Here is a 13,735-nt window from a genome sequence, read left to right as displayed (position 1 = left end):
TCCCAAACTCATTCTATGAGACCACCATCACCCTGATACCAAAACCAGACAAAGATGTCACAAAGAAAGAAAACTACGGGCCAATATCACTGATGAACATAGATGCAAAAATCCTCAATAAAATACTAGCAAACAGAATTCAACAGCACATTAAAAGGGTCATCTACCATGATCAAGTGGGGTTTATCCCAGGAATGCAACGATTCTTCAATATATGCAAATCAATCAATGTGATACACCATATTAACAAACTGAAGGAGAAAATCCATATGATCATCTCAATAGATGCAGAAAAAGCTTTTGACAAAATTCAACACCCATTTATAATAAAAACCCTCCAGAAAGTAGGCAGAGAGGGATCTTACCTCAACATAATAAAGGCCATATATGACAAATCCACAGCCAACATCATTCTCAATGGTGAAAAACTGAAACCATTTCCACTAAGATCAGGAACAAGACGGTTGCCCACTCTCATCACTATTATTCAACATAGTTTTGGAAGTTTTAGCCACAGCAATCAGAGAAGAAAAAGAAATAAAAGGAATCCAAATCGGAAAAGAAGAAGTAAAGCTGGCACTGTTTGCAGATGACATAATACTATATAGAGAATCCTAAAGATATTACCAGAAAACTACTAGAGCTAATCAATGAATTTGGTAAAGTAGCAGGATACAAAATTAATGCTCAGAAATCTCTTGCATTCCTATACACTAATGATGGAAAATCTGAAAGAGAAATTAAGGAAACACTCCCATTTACCACTGCAACAAAAAGAATAAAATACCTAGGAATAAACCTACCTAAGGAGACAAAAGACCTGTATGCAGAAAACTATAAGACACTGATGAAGGAAATTAAAGATGATACAAACAGATGGAGACAGATACCATGTTCTTGGATTGGAAGAATCAAAATTGTGAAAATGACCCAAAACAATCTACAGATTCAATGCAATCCCTATCAAACTACCAATGGCATTTTTCACAGAACTAGAACAAAAAATTGCACAGTTTGTATGGAAACACAAAAGATCCCAAATAGCCACAGCGATCTTGAGAAACAAAAACAGAGCTGGAGGAATCAGGCTCCCTGACTTCAGACTATACTACAAAGCCACAGTAATCAAGACAGTATGGTACTGGCACAAAAACAGAAATAGAGATCAATGGAACAGGATAGAAAGCCCAGAGATAAACCCACGCACATATGGTCACCTTATCTTTGATAAAGGAGGCAAGAATATACAATGGAGAAAAGACAGCCTCTTCAGCAAGTCGTGCTGGGAAAACTGGACAGCTACATGTAAAAGAATGAGATTAGAACACTCCCTAACACCATACACAAAAATAAACTCAAAATGGATTAAAGACCTAAATGTAAGGCCAGACACTATAAAACTCTTAGAGGAAAACATAGGCAGAACACTCTATGACATACATCACAGCAAGATCCTTTTTGACCCACATCCTAGAGAAATGGAAATAAAAACAAAAATAAACAAATGGGACCTAACGAAACTTAAAAGCTTTTGCACAGCAAAGGAAACCATAACCAAGATGAAAAGCCAACCCTCAGAATGGGAGAAAATATTTGCAAATGAAGCAACTGGCAAAGGATTAATGTCCAAATTTACAAGCAGCTCATGCAGCTCAATATCAAAAAAACAAACAGCCCAATCCAAAAATGGGCAGAAGACCTAAACAGACATTTCTCCAAAGAAGATATACAGATTGCCAACAAACACATGAAGAATGCTCAACATCACTAATCATTAGAGAAATGCAAATCAAAACTACAATGAGATATCACCTCACACCAGCCAGAATGGCCATCATCAAAAAATCTACAAACAATAAATTCTGGAGAGGGTGTGGAGAAAAGGGAACCCTCTTGCACTGTTGGTGGGAATGTAAATTGATATAGCCACTATGGAGAACAGTATGGAGGTTCCTTAAAAAACTGAAAATAGAACTACCATATGACCCAGCAATCCCACTACTGGACATATACCCTGAGAAAACCATAATTCAAAAGGAGTCATGTACCACAATGTTCATTGTAGCACTATTTACAATAGCCAGAACACAGAAACAACCTAAGTGTCCATCGACAGATGAATGGATAAAGAAGATGTGGCACATATATACAATAGAATATTACTGAGCCATAAAAAGAAATGAAATTGAGTTATTTGTAGTGAGGTGGAGGGACCTAGAGACTGTCATACAGAGTGAAGTAAGTCAGAAAGAGAAAAATACTGTATGCTAACACATATATATGAAATCTGAAAAAAAAAAAAAGGTTCTGAAGAACCTAGAGGCAGGACAGGACTAAAGACGCAGATGTAGAGAATGGACTTGACACGGGGAGGATGAATGGCAAGCTGGGATGAAGTGAGAGAGTGACACAGACTTATACATACTACCAAATGTAAAATAGATAGCTACTGGGAAGCAGCCACATAGCACAGGGAGATCAGCTCGGTGCTCCGTGACCACCTAGAGGGGTGGAATAGGGAGGGTGGGAGAGAGACGCAAGAGGGAGGAGATATGGGGATATATGTTTATGTATAGCTGATTCACTTTGTTATAAAGCAGAAACTAACACACCAGTGTAAAGCAATTATACTCCAATAAAGATGTTAAAAAAAAAAAAAACTGACGTGAAAGATGTAGGTATTTCCCAGGGCCTCACCACCCAACAAGTTACTATCCTTTAAGAGTGCCATGGGCAAGGAAGGTGGGGTGTCAGTAGTACAACTGTCAAGTATTTTCTCTTCTTGGATTAGGAGCTGAGCCTTGTATGGCTCTCAGGGAGGTCTTATGTGCACTAGAGTTTTATTCTATTTATCTCCCATTTTATTATACCTCAATCAATTTTATAGGGAACAGGCCATGTCAACATAAGGGTGGCAACCTGATGGATTGCTTAAATCTTAAACAAGGGAGGGGAAAGTCCTTTCCTCCTTAGTTTTCCACAGGTTTCCAGATAAACAGGGCTAGCCCCAGATGACCTTTGTTAAGTGGGACAAAGAATTGCCTGTGTGTTGGGCTGTGAGTGGGGCGGGGGTGGGGTGGGGGTGGGGTGGGGGGCGAGTCCCAGTGGTGAGGATGTTGGCCATAGAAATGCGCATGCGCCCTAGGAAGTGGTAAGTCTTGATCTGAGAGCATGACCCGTGGGAAGGGGCAGCTTTGGGATCCTCAGCTTGAGCTCCTGACTTCATTGTAGGAACGCAGGCCTGGGGTTGGCCCGTCTCCTGGTTAATCAAGAGAAACCATCGATCTGGCTTTTCAGGTGAAATAGCTGGACTCCAAGTGTTTATTTAAATTTTTTACAAAATACAGTGTGTTGGCCAAGCAAAACACATATTCAGACGGTGTCCTCTTATTTGGTATCAATACATAGCAGGTCCTCAATTTGTGTTTGTCTATTCCACTGATAGAACTGAAATTCCACTATGAGAATGGGCCTTGATACCTCTGAAGACACTCATCCACTGAGAAGCTCTGCTTTAAGCTGCTGTTGTTCAAAGATATTGACAAAGGGGAGACTTGGAGGAGCTTTAGGGACAGAGTCTGGGAGAGATGGGACCACTGGCAGAAAGCAGAGGGTAGTCCTTGGCCAATTCATCACTGTGGTTAGAATAGCTGTGATGACCTTCTGAGATAAGAACTGAACTGAAAATCCTTTTGGTTCCAGGAACTAGAAGTAGCCAGTGAAAGAAGTAGCATGGATTAAAAATTTTAAAAAACCCAGTTGCCATTTATTTAACTAACATCTGGATAGTAATTGCCATGTGCCAGGCTGTGGTCCAATTACTTTAGTACATAAAATCATTTAATCCTTCTAACAATCTTATGAGGCAGGTCCTAGTATCACCTCACTTTATAGATGAGGAAACTGAGGCACAGAGAGGTTAACTGGCCAAGGTCACACAGCTGGTAAGTAGCAGAGCAAGGATTTGAACCCAGGTATCCTGGCTCAAGAACCCAGGCTCTCATCATTTCTGTCTCTACTGCATTTTGACTGGGAGAATTTTACCCAATAGTGAAAAATGATGGTTTTGTAGACTATGTAGAAATAGCTAAAACTGGTTTATGTAATATTAATTTAAAAATTAGTTGTCAAATCATATGTGTGCTATAACTGTAATTGTTAAAGAATAGTGTATAGGAAAAAAAGACTAGAAGAAAAAGTACAAAAGTTATGTTAGATTGGTGAGGTTATGGATAGTTTCTTCTTCTTTTGTTTATCTTGTTGTTCTTAAAGTTTTATTACTTATATGATGTTTTACTAATGTCTAGAAATTGTTTACAGGCTTGCAAATTCTTCCCCCTTCATCTCTCTTTCTGAATGCAGCTTCCAAGGGACCAGCTTGTGTCCAAGAGCACATGCAGTCTGTCTTTACAGGGTGGGTGTGTTTCATTCAAGGGACATAGCCCTGAAGAACTTCCGAACGCGAATTATTCACAACTTGCCTAATTTAAGACTTGACCCAACAAATGATGGGATGTGTTTCTGTTCAACAGCTAATCCGGCGCCCCCATGTGGTAATAGCATAAATCCACTTACAATTAGCCCACCAGCTCTGAAACTATACAATTCTTAATTCTTCTGGATTAAAGGGATTCACGTTTCCGTTTTTCACACAAATTGAATTTATTAATATTTTAGAATAAATCACTATTTCACATTCACTCCTATTTTGCAAAAATGGGACTCAAGTACTCGTTGCTTGCTCCAAGCTGATGGATTTCTAGGCCACTAGAGATAGAATGATCTCAAAGGGCATAGCTTAAAACCACCCCCAGCATTTTCCCCACCCTCTCTTGGGGTAGACATCCAACTCAATATGTTTGCTGGGACTTATTTTGAGTCAGGAACCCTAGTGCCATAGGACTCTCTCTCTCGCTCTGCATTTTTAAGGCATTAAGGCCAATGCCCTCTTTTTTTTTTTTTTTTTTTTTTAACATTTATTTATTTATTTATTTTGGCTGCACCGGGTCTTAGTTGCAGCACGCAGGATCTTTGTTGTGGCATGTGGGATCTACAGTTGCGGCATGCAGGCTTGTTAGCTGCAGCATGTGGACTCTTAGTTGTGGCATGCATGCAGGATCTAGTTCCCTGACCAGGGATCGAACCCGGGCCCCCTACATTGGAAGCACAGAGTCTTACCCACTGGACCACCAGGGAGGTCCCAAGGCCAACGCCCTCTTAAATGCCCATTTAGCCAACTCATGCTTTTTTTTGATCACCTACTATATGCTAAGCCCTGTGCTCTGGAAGATTTGAATATTTTACACTCCAGATGTTTATATGCCAAGCCCTGCCTGGGTTCCAACCTACCTCTGCCATGTGCAGCTGAATGACTTAACTCTTCTGTGTTTCATTTTCCTCCTCTGTAAAGCGATGATAGTAAAATGACTTATCTCCCAGGGTGGTTGTAGTTAATATGTGTGAGGCTGGCTGGACCTTGGTAAGCATTAGAGTCATACTAGGTATGATACTCTTCCGAGGTTACTATTGGGTAACTTATGAAACACTTTGCCTTTTCACAAAGGCCCCCACCTTGTCTTTGGGTTTCTGGAGTGCACAAGGGCTACTCTATCTTGACAGGGAGCAGCTCCCCAGCCACATACTTTCCCAAGGCCCTCTTACCCCTGCACAGCCCTAAGACACCAGGGCGCTAGCATAGCCTGATCTCTGACAGGAGATCAAAAATGATGTCTGGGTTAGAGCCACGCTACTGATAACAAGTCACATATGACAGGCTGGGCCTTGTGCAGAACATCCTCTGTCTTGTTGACTTCCAGGGTCAGCCTAGGAGGGAGGTACTGGTATAACCCCACTTCCCAGATGAGGAAGTGGAGGATCCACACGACTATATGTAACATTTCCCAAGGCTCAGACATGGGAGAGGCAGAATCAAGCAGTCTGAGTCTTCACCAAGCTGTTTAGCTGACTGTCAGTAGAGGCAAACTCCCCATCTACCAATATCATGAATGTAAAGGCCTGTAAGTCAAGAAGGATGTCATGTACCTAGTATTATTAAAAAAAAAAAAAAAAAGATCTATTATAGTAATTACAGGCACTGTTAAGCACATCACAAATATCAACTGGTGTAGGCACCATTATCAAGCCTATTTTACAGATGAGGAAGCTGAGGCACAGAGAGGTTAAATAACCTGACCAGGGTTGCACAGGTAGGGATGGTGGGGCCAGGCTCAAAACCAGGCCTCTATGCTACCTTTTCTCACTGGTAAGGACAAACAAATGGTCCCCCGTGAACTTTGGCTTTCTTAATTCACTGTCAAATAAAAAAAAACAAATCCAGATTTTGTATGGAAAGACTTTATAGGATTACTATGGGGCCAGGGGCAGGACTGTTGCAGTGAAGGGAACACTTTGACCACAGGTCTGCAAGTATCTCAAGGGTTAGTCAAAAAAGAGTTTTACTTTCATGGGGAGGGTGAACAAGTCTGAAAAGAACCAGGTGAGGGGAATGGGGATAGGCCAGGAGTGATCAGACGGCAGAGGAGGGACCATCTTCTCTGAGGCCAGCCTATTCTCAGGAGGGGCTATCTGCTGCCTCAGGCTGACGGTGGGCCAGGACCTGGGGGAAGGAAAGAATCTATACCAAAGTTTGGTTAACAAGCATTTTGTTCCAGTGACTCACTGGGGACAAACAGTTTAGCTTGTCATTTATGAAGCAAAGGGTGGGAATTTGGAGGGCCTGGGTCTGGCCTTGTCATTGGTAAACAAGGAGGGCATCCCTGAATCCTCTCTAATTCACATGGAGAAGGTGACTCCTGTGCAGGAAACTATTTCCCAGAACACAAAGAGTGGAAGTGTTTTTTAACTTTTGCTGTTTTCCAGGACCACAGGGCTCGGTAAAGTTCAATATGTCATCTCTCATTTTGTGGCCAGCATCTCCCGTAGGCCAGGCTCTTCCTAGGAACTTTCCGAAGAGAGTTAGATCCTGGATTCACGAAGCTGCCTAAGCTGGTCTAAGGCATTACCTTCGAAACTGTCTTTGGATCATTCTCTACTCAGAGAAAATGGGGTCAGGATCAACGTGTCTCTTCCTTCTTTAACCTAGCATAATGTTTTCAAGATTCAACCTTGTTGTAGTGTGTATCAGAACTCCATTCCCTTCTATTGCTGAATAATATTCCCTTGTATGGATAGACCACGTTTTGTTTATCCACTCAGCCACTGATAGATGACCCTTTCTCACCTTCCTTGGTATGCACCCTGGCTGGGTTTATTTGCTGCGTGGAGCTGAAGGCCACAGCCTGCATCTCTGCACCACAGGATGATTCTCTCTGCGCAGAGGGAACATGCTGGCATCCTGATATGACACAAACATTTCAGGGGAACTGGGAGCTTTAAAACCCATGGCCCCAATATGCCCAGCCACACCACCCAGGAGGCAGAAGCACAGGGTGTGGTGCGTCGCAAATGGGAGGGGCCTTCTGTGAACACCTGCTCTCACCCAGCAGAGTGTGTATCACCTGGCTCCAGGTTCACGCGTCACTCCAGTCTGGTTCTGAGTTAGTTATTTTCAGGTTAATTCATATCCTTCCTTGCTGGGCCACAAGAGGCTCATTCAGAGGCTGGCTTCCCCAGACCTTCCTTCTCTGCTTTCACAGATAAAGGAGAAGGTGGTCCAGGATGAGGAAGAGTCATGCACTGGGATTCAGGTCCATCCCTTCTATCTCTGTGACCTTGGCCTCTCTCATTTTCACTTTCCCCATCTGTAAAATGGGAATGATAATCTCGACTGGAGACATGGGGAGAATAATTTTACAAGACAGATTTGACCACCAGTGACATTTGGTGGTTTCCAGGGAGAGGCCACATGCATTGCACCCACCACCTGGTGAACTTGCCACTGTCAAAGATCTGGCCTCAGATCATTTTTTTTTTTCCTCTAAAATACTTAGCTTTATTAGAGAAATGGCACTAAAAATAACAAAGATTCAAACAACATTTGCTCTATTCTACTTACATATCATAAATAAGAAGCTTTGATACAAGACACACACTCCTTCACAATCTTTCCACGCAGACTCCGAAGCTGGATTTGTCCAACTGCAGGTCCATTTCTACAGGGCAAAGCTACATTTGCAGGGCTCGCAAAATTGTTATATGCATGTAGTATTATATTTTAAAACCAAAATTCTAATGTGCTAATTTACAGCACAGCAGAGATCTGTCACGTGGCCCAGATGCTTAGGTCTGCCTCAAACGGTACGGTCTCCTCCTCTTACCAGGACCAGGCAGGAAACCATGCACACACAGGTAGATGTGGACATACAAGAAACAAAGTAAAGTGCAATCAACTATGGTAACCAGACGCCTTCATCTTGTGTTAGGAGGGGCAGAAGTGCCCGCACCTCTTCCTAAGGCTGCACTCTCTTGGGCAGTGTTTGCAGACGCCACCTACAATGGCCTCTTGGTAATACCTTTTCCTACACTTATAGGGCCCATCTTCATTCTAATTGGCATGACCTTTAAAAGAAGAGAAATTACACAAGAAAAATCAGTACTCTCTTGCAGCAAAAATGGAAAACATTGTAAAACAAAGCTCCGTCCATTCTGCCTCTCCTCCTAGAGGCAACTATTACCATCTTGGTGTCTCTCGTTGCAAATCCTTCCTTCTATATTTGCATGCATGGGTAGGTAGAGAATTAGTTTCCTCCACCCCTGTTTTGGGTCATAAATTGGATTCTGTATAATAATGGCTGTACTGTAACATTTTATTTCACTTAACAAAGTATCTTGGAGCAGTATCTATGCCAGTTTATATAGTTCTACCCTATCTTTTAAAATCGCTGTGTCATATTCCATCATAGGTACCATAATTTATGCAACCATTCTCCAATTCATGGATGTTAAGGTTAATTCCTTCTTTTGCTATTATATACAGTCCTGTAAAGAACATCCTTTGTCTCTGAATACATGTGAGTTTTTCCTCTAGGACAGATACTGAGACTTTTTGGGTCTCAGTATCGAAAATGGTCATAGATTTCAGCCCTTCACATTTATCAGCAGTATCTGTGAATGCCTGTTTCTCTGTCCTTTTGCCTTTTGATGGTGATTACCCTCTCTTTGGAGACCGCAACACTTCTGGTCAGATTCCAGGCAGGTCTTGTTAGCTTTGAAGTCAGACATCTTTTCTGATCACTTACATACTGATCCTTGAGTTGACTGTCAGCATGCTGATTTCCTGAATTTTCTGATTCTTAGGGGGATGCCTGACTGTAGTCCCCAACTGCTGACAAGACAGATTCCCTCAAGGTTTACAGGAAAGACTGCCTGACACAGCCAATGTGAAGATGATCTCTCGTCTTTAGAGCTGTAGAAACATATTGTTACACGCTTTTTCTGGTATGGCTCAAAGGGTGATTTTATGTCCACATTATCTTCATCTTCGGAATTTCAGGTATCTACGTTTGTACTTGTGGGTGTGAAACAATTTCTCTAGGGTCCATAATATCCTCCAGAGTGGGTTGGGTAAACTCCCATCTCAGATTCTGGTAGGCTTGACATGTATTTTACATATGATCTTATCCTCTGGTTTCACAAAGCAGTGCACTTAGGGATTTCTATCTGGTTTCTGTTGCAGCTGTCTTCCTAGGACTGATGTCTATTCAATGGTTTGGGAGAAGGCCATGGCTAGGGAAAAAGTCCTGAGGAGGTGAGAAGGGCAGGTGGCTATGAGCCTTCATCCTTCATAATCCAGAAGGAACTGGTCCCTGTGGGCAGCCTCTGCTATTGTCCTGGGTCCACTATGAATCAGGACCCGACACTTTGCTCCATCTTTAAAATGAAGAAACCAACTCCAAAGTATTAGTTTGTAATGAATGTTTTACTGAACATTTTATGTAGTGATGGAGGTTATTACATAAAATACTACATGCGGAGATTAATAAAACAGCTTCCATTAGATGTCTTAGTTTTCCCTCCTACGTTCTTTGGCCACCAGCCACTCCTGGACCCCCTCCCCCTCATCAGCATTTCTCCTCCCACTTATGCCCCCACCTCAAATTCTACCTCACCTCCCTTTTTTTTTCATACAGAGAAATTTGTCTCTTGTGGCTTCTCTGCCCATTTTCCCACTTAGCAAAAAAAAAAAAAAAAAACAAACTTCCTCAAGACCTACTCTCTCCAGAGAACATGGACCATCATAAATAGCATGCAGTGATTTTCTTCTTCAATGATTTTTTCCTACCATTGTCGTTTGACCCCACTTTGTATTGCCTTGACACCTTGCAGGTGGCGATTCTGGGATTGGCCATGCCTTGTCCAAGTATCTGGACGAGTTGGGCTTCACAGTATTTGCTGGAGTTCTGGATGAAAAGGGATCAGGAGCAGAGGAATTACGAAGAACCTGCTCCAAGCGTCTCTCCGTGCTCCAGCTGGACATCACCAACCCGCAACAGATAAAAGATGCCCACAGCAAAGTGAAGGAAAAGGTGCAGAACAGAGGTACTGCCTTCAGCCACCTGCGCCCTCGAATGCCCTCCACCCTCCTTGCAAATGCCCAACACTGGTTCCAGCCTCTAATTACCATTGTCCTCTAGTCTGTTCTGGCACCTGGAGACCCCTGTACTGAGCACCTGCCACACGCTGGCACCTTTCACAGACATGAAGACATTAGGAATGAGTCAGGTGTGGTCCGTCCTCAGAACTTACAGAATTCTCCATCCCATTCCCTCCAACATCTACTTGGTCACTCTCCCATTAATTATTGCCCCTCCTCATTTCTTTCCTCTCACTGATATTAACTTGTATTAGACTTAAGAAAATAGCTTCATAATCACTGCCTTCCCTTAGCCACTGCCTTTCTCTTCCTCTTCCTTTACAGCCAAGCTCTTTGGAACCCTGCCACCCTGTTTTCACTTCTCACCATGCCTCCCTAACTGGTCTGGCCAAGCGAATCAGTATTATCCTAAACACCAAGCTCTTAATTTCTCTGCTGTCTTTCAGTGTGTTGATTATCCTCCCCTGCTTGGGCTTTGGGGTCTCCAGCCCCCTCTTGCTCTCCTAGTTCTCTGATCATTCTTTCTGCTTCTCCTGTATGAACCTTTTCCTCCGTCCCCTCCCCCTATTCCCCTAAATGTGAATGTTACTGAGGACTCCATCCCCAAACTTCCCACTCCATGTTTCCCAGGCTATACTGTTCTCTCTCTATACCAGGAATTCTCACCTGGGAAGTGTTTTAAAATACCTATGCTTGGGCCCAGGATGGGCTATGTAACTTGAGGGGCCCAGGGCAAAATGCGAATTATGTGGGGCCCCTCGTTTACAAAATGTTTAAGATGTTTAGGTGGTGCCAGCAGAAAATTAAACTAAACATGAGACCTTTCTGAAACACAGGTCACACACCCGTGATACCCACCCAACCTGGGACCTTGCCCCAACAGATTAAATCAGCATCTACAGAAAATAACTCAGCTAATACTTCCACAGTGAGGCCAGTACTCTTGCTCTCCTTTTGCTGAGAATGTCCACTGTAAAGAAGATCCCATTTGGGGGGTCCCAGGTATCAATACATTTGAAAGCTCCCCAGGTGGTGCTAATATTCTGCCAGAGTTGAGAAACACTGCGATTTAATACAATAACTTCTGAATGTGTGTTACCAACCTAGCTCTCTTCTAAACGTCAGGACCTATATGCATATAAAATTGGTTAGCAGACATCCCACCTCAATTTGTCAAAAACTGACCTCATAATCTTTTTCTCTGCTGCCGGTCTGCAAATCAGTTTACCCTCCTGCATCCGACGACTCAGACACTGGCTCAAACGCCAGCACTGCCATCTAATCTGTCATTCAAGTCAGCAACCTCGGGGGTCACTTAGACCTGCCGCTTACCCTCGATTTCTGCATCCTATTGGTCCGGAGTCCTGTCAATTCTACGTCCTAGATCTTTATCATCCCGCCCCTTCCTATCATCCCCAGGCAGCTGCGGCTTAACTGGGGCCCTCATCTCCCGCCTGAGCTCCCACAATGGCCTCCTTGCAACTAGGCTTTCCTTCCCCACTGCTTTCCAAATGGAGAGTGGTCTCTACAATGTGCACATCTTATAGTGTCATCCATTTCCTGAAAACCTTTAGATAATCAGAGCCTCCATGTCTTGCATTCCTCCCATGAGCAAGGCCTATGCTTTGCCTCACTGAATGGTTCTGTGGTTCTCCATCCACCACCAAACACCTTAACAAGGATTCGAAGGCCCTTCAGGAAAATGGCCCTTCCCAAACCCTTAATCTGCAATACCTGCTGGTCCACTCAGTAAATTCTGCAATGGTTTCCAGAATAGAATTTACTAGTTTACATCTTTGCACGTCCAGCTTCCTCTTACCCAAATTTCCCTCTTGCCTCACTCCATTCCTCTAGACTTTTGCTTTTGTCCAGCTGCAGACTCTACTCTCACAGGAGATCTAGCTCAAACATCTCTTGCATGACCCTCCTGGTAATCCAGGTAACGTCATTCACTTCCTGTTCTGGACCTTCACCTGATATCCCTTGCACACACTGGTATTACCAATTATACAAATCTGTCCACCTCTCACTCCTCGCCACAAGGTTCCTTGAGAACCAGAACCATGTCTCCAACAGGATTCTTTCAGACGCAAGTGACACAACCCAATTCAAAATTGCTAAAGCATAAAGGGAATGTCTTTTGCTTATATAACTAAAAAGGCCCACTGATTTCAGGCATGTCTGGATCCAGGCACTTAAGCAACGTTATCAGCACCCAGTCTCTGTTTCTTAGCTCTGCTTTCTCCTGTTTTGCCTTCACTTGGGGGTTTTCCGTGGAGGCCTCAAGCACTTCCTGCTTACATCCTCTTTACAGCTGATCTTCCCAGCAAAAAGAGAGCAATATTATCTGCTTCATTTGGTGGTTGAAGGAGTAGTTATTATATACAGAGCACTTACAAGAGTCCCTGACATGAGGCAAGCAGTCAGTAAGAACTCCTATTTTCCAGTCATTCAACATTAAGCACAGCCCCTGGCATATAGTAAGTGCTCAATATACATCTGAGAAATGAGAGGAGGAGAGAAAAATAGATGGTTGGTAATTAGAAATTAATTTTCAGCAAGTTTAGCAGTGTGTGGTTATTTTCTAGAAAGGTAGTTTTCCTGGCTTTGCCTTTTACTATCCCTCTTATTATTGACTTGATGGTATCTTTAGGAGATATTCAATACAGACCCATCTGGTGAGGCCCAGAGGGACAGTATTGACCATAATGAATGATAGTGGTTCTTTTTTTTCTTTTAGGCCACGCTGTGCAGCATGCAGGATCTTAGTTCCCCAACCAGGGGTTGAACCCGTGCCCCTGGCATGGGGAGTGTGGAGTCTTAACCATTGGACCCCCATGGAAGTCCCAAAGTAGTGGTTCTTGATACGCTAATACTATCCCAGTGTCCTGGGATGAAGGGGTCCAGCGAGTACATTTTCCAAGGTATGAGCCCATGCTATTTTGGGGCCAGCCTTCTGGAGAGCAATCCTCCTCTGAGGCAGAATTACCAATACACCAATACGATACCAATACAGAATTGCCTGCTCCCCTCGAGGTCTCTCTCGACTTCAGCCTCTCAAGTCAAAAAGAAAGTGCAGCAGTAAAATAGGCTCATTAAAAATCACTAAGAAGGATGTTTGCTAAAGAACCCTCTGGGCCACGTGGATAAACCAGAAAACCTCAGCTCCTGCAAGAGGGCCAG

General features: G+C 43.2%; 1 protein-coding gene across 2 annotated transcripts in view; it reads left to right on the top strand.

The window, feature by feature from the left end:
* The window catches only part of HSD17B2 (hydroxysteroid 17-beta dehydrogenase 2), a 70,983-nt gene that overhangs the window by 34,089 nt on the left and 23,159 nt on the right, over positions 1–13,735 (top strand). Inside the window, exon 2 of one of the 2 annotated variants that reach the window (XM_082366900.1) lies at positions 10,285–10,497. The exons of the other annotated variant lie outside the window; for it this stretch is intronic. Coding sequence (XP_082223026.1) covers positions 10,285–10,497 — 213 coding nt within the window. The remainder of the gene's footprint in view (positions 1–10,284; positions 10,498–13,735) is intronic. 2 annotated transcript variants of the gene reach the window in all.

The sequence above is a fragment of the Balaenoptera borealis genome, assembly GCF_965194805.1.
Source record: "Balaenoptera borealis genome assembly, chromosome: 19".
Classification (NCBI taxonomy): Eukaryota; Metazoa; Chordata; class Mammalia; order Artiodactyla; family Balaenopteridae; genus Balaenoptera; species Balaenoptera borealis.
This window is presented reverse-complemented; position numbering and strand designations above follow the sequence as displayed.